Source organism: Saccostrea cucullata, unplaced genomic scaffold (genome assembly GCF_032062105.1).
Source record: "Saccostrea cucullata isolate Sc308-1 unplaced genomic scaffold, CSIRO_AGI_Scuc_v1 ctg6458, whole genome shotgun sequence".
In the NCBI taxonomy this organism is placed as follows: domain Eukaryota; kingdom Metazoa; phylum Mollusca; class Bivalvia; order Ostreida; family Ostreidae; genus Saccostrea; species Saccostrea cuccullata.
The window spans coordinates 84,878-92,234 of NW_026930130.1; the positions used below are offsets into that span (position 1 = coordinate 84,878).

A 7,357-nucleotide genomic window follows, 5' to 3' on the forward strand; every position below is an offset into this window, starting at 1 on the left:
TAAAGATTAAATAATTGATTAAATATAGAAAATATGCATTTTTTGAATTCTTTAACTAAACAATATTTATCATTACACCTATTGTAAAGCATTCTTCCAAGAGATATTTCTCTATAAGGTACAAATTTAAACTAATTACAGTTTTTGCAAAACCTATGACATCATAGGAGTGTGGAATTACCTTAAATAAAATTATTTAAAACTTAAAGAACAAGAGGCCCATGGGTCACATCACTCACATGAGCGCTATGGCTGGGAAAAAATAAATTGGTTTATTATTGAATAGTTTATATCCAAATATAGTCCCATAAACAATCATTGCTTTGCTATTCTTGATAAAATGATTTTAAAAGAATTTTTCCTATACATGTCAATGTAAAACTTTGATTGGCTATTGTGGCCCCGCCCTAACCCTGGAGTCATGATATGAACAAAGTTGAATCTACTCTACGTAAGGATGCTTCCATATAAATATCATCAATTATGGCTTTGTTATTCTTGAAAAGAAGATTTTCAAAGAATTTTCATATATTCCTAGCGGTTCCTGAGAAGAAGTCGAAAATGTGAAAAGTTTACAACGACGATGATGACGTCAACGACGACAGACAACGGACAAACTGTGATCAGAAAAAAAAAATAATTTAATTTATGCTTCATTAGTCACAGGAGGGGATTAAATCAAAGACTTAGATTGATGATGTGAAAACAATATATCAATCATTACCAGTGAAATTGAAAAGTAATTTTTTAAAGACATGTATGGAGTTGTAAGGAAAGCGTTGGCTTAAAAGCAAATATTTGTAATTGTATATCCATCCTATGACAAATTTCTTCATTCAGATATTCTGGTCTATTTTTATCCTTGTTTTCTTTGAATAATTTTATGCAAAAAAGTAAGCGCATTCAACACTAACCCTAGATTATTTGAACGACAATGCTACCGATGGACGTTTACGAGAGGCGCTGACTTTAGCAGTTGAATAATTACCCTCACGCAAGGACTGTTTACAAAAGCTCTTTAACGATGTAATTTATGCTCAATATTTAATTCAACGGAAAAAAACCCAGACTCTTTCAAAGCACAGATATATTGTTCTTGTTTAAAATGACAACCATCGAACCTTCATATTCAGGCTTTCACATACAAGTGCCTTTAACTCCGTTGCCATGACCACTGGAAAGGTTTTCTTTTCCATTATCAGTTCCGTACCTCCGTTAATGTAAATGTTTAAACGTCCAGGTAAACAGACAACTATAAAAGTAAGTGCTTCTTGTAAAAGTCCGATAATAAAATCATGCTGTATATAACACAATAGAAGTACCGAAAAGAATAATACAATTACAGTTTCTATACAAATTAAGCCCTATATTTTTTTCTAAAACATGAAAGTGATGTAAGAAATTAAAAGTTATTCTTTCTGAATCATAGGAGTTCTCGGCAGTAAGAATGCACAAATGGTTTTTTTCGTAAATGACCTTCTTTATGCTAATTGTGACGTCATTAACTTATGCATTTTCCCGTATTTCTTATAAAGTTGCAGAAGACATCAATTTTCACTGGAATTTTCTTTCAGAAAGCACACTCTGCCACCGTCCCCCGGAAATATTTTGAGGTATGTGATTTTTCATAGCTGTTTGTACAATATATCCAAAAATTAAAGCGGGCGACGGTGGGAGACACTATTTTCTAAAGGAAAATTAGCAGAAAAACGAGTCATTTTTTAGCATTTCTGCATTTAACTTAAAAATGTACCAAATTAATGACGTCATATTCAAAGAAAGGCTCTTCATCATGCCAAATTCTTTAATGATTTGTCATTTTCATCTACTCAACTATCATTAAAACCAATTTCATAACTTTTTAAGAACAATTAATTTTTAGGGAACAATAAAGCTCAAACTGTACCGTCTTCTTACTAGGGGAGCTGTCTCAACATACAACAGTAAAATTCGGTTATAGCAAAGTTCTTGGGACCTGTGGATTTAGTTTGCTATATCTGTAATTCATAATATCCGGATTAAAAAAAGTCGTATATTATATAAAGCAAATTCACAGTATGCACGTTTTCCTTCAAAAATTTCTACCAAATATACTAGGGAAGCAATTATTACAAAACATACTTGAAATAAGTAACGATTTTTTTATAAAATGAATTTTATATACAAATACAAAGTGAAAATAAAATGTTCTAAATATAAAATCCTAGAGAATTCGTTATAAAAGATGTAAATAACATGACATTTGTAGCACAAACAGAGTCAAGATGGCGTTGAGAACTAGTTTATTACAACACGTGCAGCATCATCATGAATAACAAGGAAGATAACTCTATTATTATATTTACATATGACATCAGTATAAGAGTTACTGTTCTTAGATACAGATACTGTCACATCTCCCCTTTTAAGTTAACTGCAAAATGTTTGTTTATATTACATTTGAAATAAATTTGCATTTTATCATTATAATAAAACAGCTCTCAATATTCTTACTTTTGTGTTTAACTACAACTAACAAAACTAAACTACAAAATGAACAATAAATCTACACATCAGATTCAGAAATTTACTTTAACTGTTTGAATTAACACTCCGTCACCAGCCTGCGAGGTGCTTTGATGACCCGACCACTCGATGTGGTAACACTCGTTGTTTCATCTCCAGAATTGACAGACGGACCATTCATACGGTTAGAATTATCACAAAACGAATCACAGTGACCATTAACATACTCTTCGGTATCTACTGGTTGTTCTGTACTCAGTTCTTTCGTTTTGATAAGGTCTCGGCGGTTCCTCCTCACGGTGGTATTCCCTTGTTGTACGAAATACGATCTCGGTGTTTCTGCAGCTCTAACGATTCTTCCTGGTGTTTTGATAGACTGTCCTGGAATCCTAACACGTACTACATCTCCGTTGTCAAGTGGTTTAAGAGGTTTTGAGTTGCGGTCGTAAAGAGACTTTTGTGCATCTTTAATGACCTGGAGTTCCTCGCGAACAAGTTCTGAGTTAAATCCCATCAGTCGCAATTTGGATTTGACGGTTGGTACTAGCGTCCTTGTGGTTCGTCCAAATAGAAGCTGTGCTGGTGAAAGTTTCACTCCTGGTATTTCTGAATTCCTCAACTCCATAAGCGCAATATACGGATCCTTGTGGTCATCCTGTGCCTTCCTAAACAGGTTTTTGATGGTCTGTACAGCTCTTTCAGCCATACCATTGCTCTGTGGATATCTCGGCGAAGATGTAATATGACGGAAGTCGTATTCCTTCGAAAAGGTTTTGAATTCATGGTTTGCGAATTCCGGTCCATTGTCACTAATGAACTCTTCAGGGATTCCTAGTCGAGCAAAGTGTTGCTTCAGAATGTTGATAACGGTGGCGGCTTTCCCATCTTGTAAGCGGTTGGCTTCTATGAACTTTGAGAAGTAGTCAACGGTAACAAGTATCTTGTGTTCCCAAAAAACATAACGTCTGCTGCAACTTTCTGCCAAGGACAATTTGGGATCTCATGTGGTATCATTGGCTCCTTTTGCTGCGCATTTCTGTAGCGGTTGCAAATGTTGCACTGTTCTATCATGTCCTTCAACTGCATGATTATTCCTGGCCAAAACAATGTTGATTTAGCTCGCTGTATACATTTCTCTTGTCCCAGGTGACTGCTGTGTAGAATTTTCAACATCTGGGGTCTAAGTTGCTCTGGTGTAATGATACGATCTCCTTTCAACAATAAGCCATCAACAATGCTTATCTCATCTCTAAAGTTCCAGTATGGAGTAAGTTCACTGTCTAAATCCTTCCGGATCGTTGGCCATCCCTGTAGAACTGTGTCCTTCAGTTTCATGAGAACAGGGTCTTTTTTGGTTTCACTCTGAAATAACATCACCTTTTCCTGGCTAACAGGAATAGTCTCTATCACATGAACTTCGTACTGTTCCTCGTGCTTCTCAGCTGGATCTGATCCTGTCGATCTTGACAATGTATCCGCAATGTAGAGTTCCTTGCCAGCCTTGTATTTCACCACTAAGTCATGTTGCTGAACTTTCAACATCATACGTTGAAGTCGTGGAGGTGCACTCGACAATGGTTTTTTAAACAGGCTCTCTAGTGGTTTGTGGTCTGTTTCCACTAAAACTGCTTTACCATACACATACTCGTTGAATTTCTGTAGTCCATACACGATTCCAAGCATCTCTTTTTCGATTTGTGCATAGTTTCTCTCCGCTGTATTCAGGGCTCTCGATGCATAAGCTACAGATTGCTCCTTCTGCATGATGCACGCACCAAGTCCATATGACGAGGCATCGACGGAAAGTTTGACATCCTCATTAACGTCGAAATATTTCAATGTCGGCGTTGACGTTATTGCTCCCTTTAGATCATTAAAGGCTTTTTCTTGTTCGTCACTCCAGTGCCATGCGACGTCGGTTTCTAGCAACTGTCTGAGTGATTGATTCCTGGTTGACAAGTTTGGAATAAACTTTCCTATGTAATTGATCATCCCCATGAATCGCTGTAGTTCCTTCTTGTTTTCCGGTGCTGGAATTGCTAGAATTGCTTTGATTTTTTCACCACTGGGCTTCACACCATTTGAACTGAAAACATGTCCTACATACTCAACTTCTGATTTGTTTACTTTGCACTTGTCTTTGTTGAAACGTAATCCAACATCCTCAGCTCTCTTCAGTATTTGACTTAGCTTTTCTAATTGTTCCTGTTCACTATCTGCCCATATCAAAATGTCATCTGCAATCACTTCACAAGGCTGATTTTCAAATACATGAGACATGGCCCTCTGAAACACTTCCGGCGCTGACGATATTCCAAACGGAAGTCTCTCGAACTTAAATCTTCCAAATGGCGTATTGAATGTTGTAAGCCACGAACTCTCCTCGGTCAGCTGTATTTGATAGAATCCTGAAGCGGCATCCAGAGTTGTGAAATGCTTCGCATGCTTAAGGTTAGCAGCCACTTCTTCGACAGTCTTAAGTGGATAGTGTTCCCTTAAAATAGCCTTATTCAGTTCTCGCAGATCCAAACAAATCCTGACTTTTCCATTTGGTTTCTTGACGACTACAATAGGGCTGACCCACTGCGTTGGGGTTTCCACTTTCGAGATTATCTTCATAGATTCCATCCTCTGTAGTTCTTCTAAAACTTTGTCCTTCAAAGTATGTGGTATTCTCCGAGGTGGTGCAACTACTGGTGGTATGCTGGAATCAACCTTGATGTCATATTTTCCTGGAAGACATCCAATTCCATGAAATAGATGATCATATTCTTTCAACAGTCTTTCTGCACTTTTGGTACTTTGATTCTTCTTCACTGTATAGACACGATTCACTAAGTTCAAGTCAATGCTGGACTTGAGTCCAAGAACAGGTTGGACGTCATCATCAACAATCTGTATTTCTAGAAGAAAATACTGGTCCTTGTGTCTCACTGACGTGCGTACTTTTCCACAGGCTTTAACGGCATGTCCAGAGTAGGAAACTAATTTACTGTTGCTACGCATTAACTGTTTAGTGTCAATGTTGGCATACTTGCACGCTTTTAAACTCATGACGTTGCACTGGGCTCCAGTGTCAATTTTAAAGTTAATAGGTTTTGCATCATTGACTAGTAGCTTCATTGTCCAATCATCATCCTTGTGTGTGTCAATAGAATGCATGAAAAAGTCATCATCTGAGTCTTCACGGCTCTCTTCAATATGATGAACTTTTGCTTTTCTTGGGTTCTGTGTTTCACAGGATGTGTCCGCATCTTAGACTTGCACATGACTGCGAAATGGTTCTTCTGATTACACTTATTACATGATTTTCCATAAGCTGGACAATGATCTGGCCCCTTAGGATGATCTAATCCACAGTATTTACACTGACCTTTGTGTTGGGGTTGCGCATCCTTCTGTTTGTACCTCTGCTTCTTGTCTCTCACTGCGTGAACGTTTTTCTCGTCTCCCATTTCTCGGAGCTGCGATTCCGACACTTCCGCTGCCCTACAAATGTCTATGGCACTCTGCAGTGTGAGTTCTCGTTCTCGTAACAATCTGGCACGCACAGTATCACTTCGAATTCCACAAACGATTCGATCTCTTATTAAAGAATCTCTCAGTTCACCAAATTCACATACACTTGCCTTTTGTTTGAGCTCAGTCACAAATGCGTCGACCGGTTCTCCCTCCTTCTGAGATCTTGTGTTAAAACTGTGCCTCTCGTAGGTTACATTTTTCCTAGGATTGCAATATTCCTTAAATTTCTTTTTGATATCTGCTACCTTAGTCTTATCGTCGTTTTCCGTCCACGTGAACGTGTTGTAGACATCAATGGCGTCCGGTCCTAATACGTGGAGTAGGGTCATCCCCTGGACTTTGTCTCCTTTGCTTGCGACACCGCTCGCTACAGCGTAAACATCGTACTGCTGTTCGAATCTTCCCCAGTTCTCCGCTAAGTTTTCAGTAAGGTTAAGTCCGGGTGGCGGCGGTAACCGATCCATTTTTCAGATTTTTTTTCTTCTGACACCATGTAGCACAAACAGAGTCAAGATGGCGTTGAGAACTAGTTTATTACAACACGTGCAGCATCATCATGAATAACAAGGAAGATAACTCTATTATTACATTTACATATGACATCAGTATAAGAGTTACTGTTCTTAGATACAGATACTGTCACAACATTCACTGCCTTAAGGATTCAAAATCAGTTCGTTATATCCGTAATTTCATAAAACCAGAGTTCGTTATATCCGTAAAATTTTACAAACAATTGTTTAGAATTGTGCCGGGGACACCGAAAAACGTAGTAAGGGTTATATTCGTGAAATTGCTATATCTGCGTTCGTTCTAAACGAGTTTTAATGTTGTGTCTTTGTTTAAAACATATATTTATATTTTGTATTGAAAATAAATGTTTTGTTTCTGTAGGATAAAAGCGCATTTTATGGACGGCTATTGGATTTGATACCAACAGATTCAAATCTTAAGAAACATTTAAATCATGAAAGGTGTTTCTTTGTCGGTTTTCCTCGTGAAAAAGGTGGAGAACTTGAATCGTTATCTGAATTAGAAAAATGCATTGCTTCTATTGCCAAAAATAGAAAATGGAAAGAAAAAATTCCAAAAGAATGGTCATTAATTGAACTGGCTTTAATTACAAATCGAGATGTGGAAAAAATTGTTTTAACCGGAAATCTCACAGAGAATTACTTGACAGCTGAGGAAGCAGAGAATGCTTTAAGTTTCTTCCATGATATTGGATTGATTCTTCATTTTAAGGAGGATAATCTTTCAGATACAATAATTGCTGACGTGCAATGGTTTGTTGATAAATTCAAATATATAATATCAGACAAGAACCATG

At 37.3% G+C, this 7,357-nt stretch overlaps 1 protein-coding gene across 1 annotated transcript; it reads right to left on the bottom strand.

The window, feature by feature from the left end:
- Positions 1-2,584: 2,584 nt before the first annotated feature.
- Positions 2,585-6,491, bottom strand: LOC134282988 (uncharacterized protein K02A2.6-like). The gene is made up of 3 exons (XM_062765413.1): positions 5,879-6,491; positions 3,469-5,699; positions 2,585-3,415 (listed from the first exon to the last, which is right to left on the bottom strand). Exons 1-3 carry the CDS (start codon positions 6,489-6,491, stop codon positions 2,585-2,587), a joined length of 3,675 nt encoding a protein of 1,224 aa, XP_062621397.1.
- Between the last annotated feature and the right edge of the window lie 866 nt (positions 6,492-7,357).

What these genes read in the sequence shown, in the direction of transcription:
- LOC134282988 (XM_062765413.1), bottom strand. Translation starts at nt 6,491, where the DNA reads ATGGATCGGTTACCGCCGCCACCCGGACTTAACCTTACTGAAAACTTA. An exon ending in TGCGCAACCCCAACACAAAG is followed by an intron (nt 5,700 to 5,878) that starts GTCAGTGTAAAT and finishes ATCATATTGAAG; the next exon opens with AGAGCCGTGAAGACTCAGAT. An exon ending in GGCAGAAAGTTGCAGCAGAC is followed by an intron (nt 3,416 to 3,468) that starts GTTATGTTTTTT and finishes TACTTCTCAAAG; the next exon opens with TTCATAGAAGCCAACCGCTT.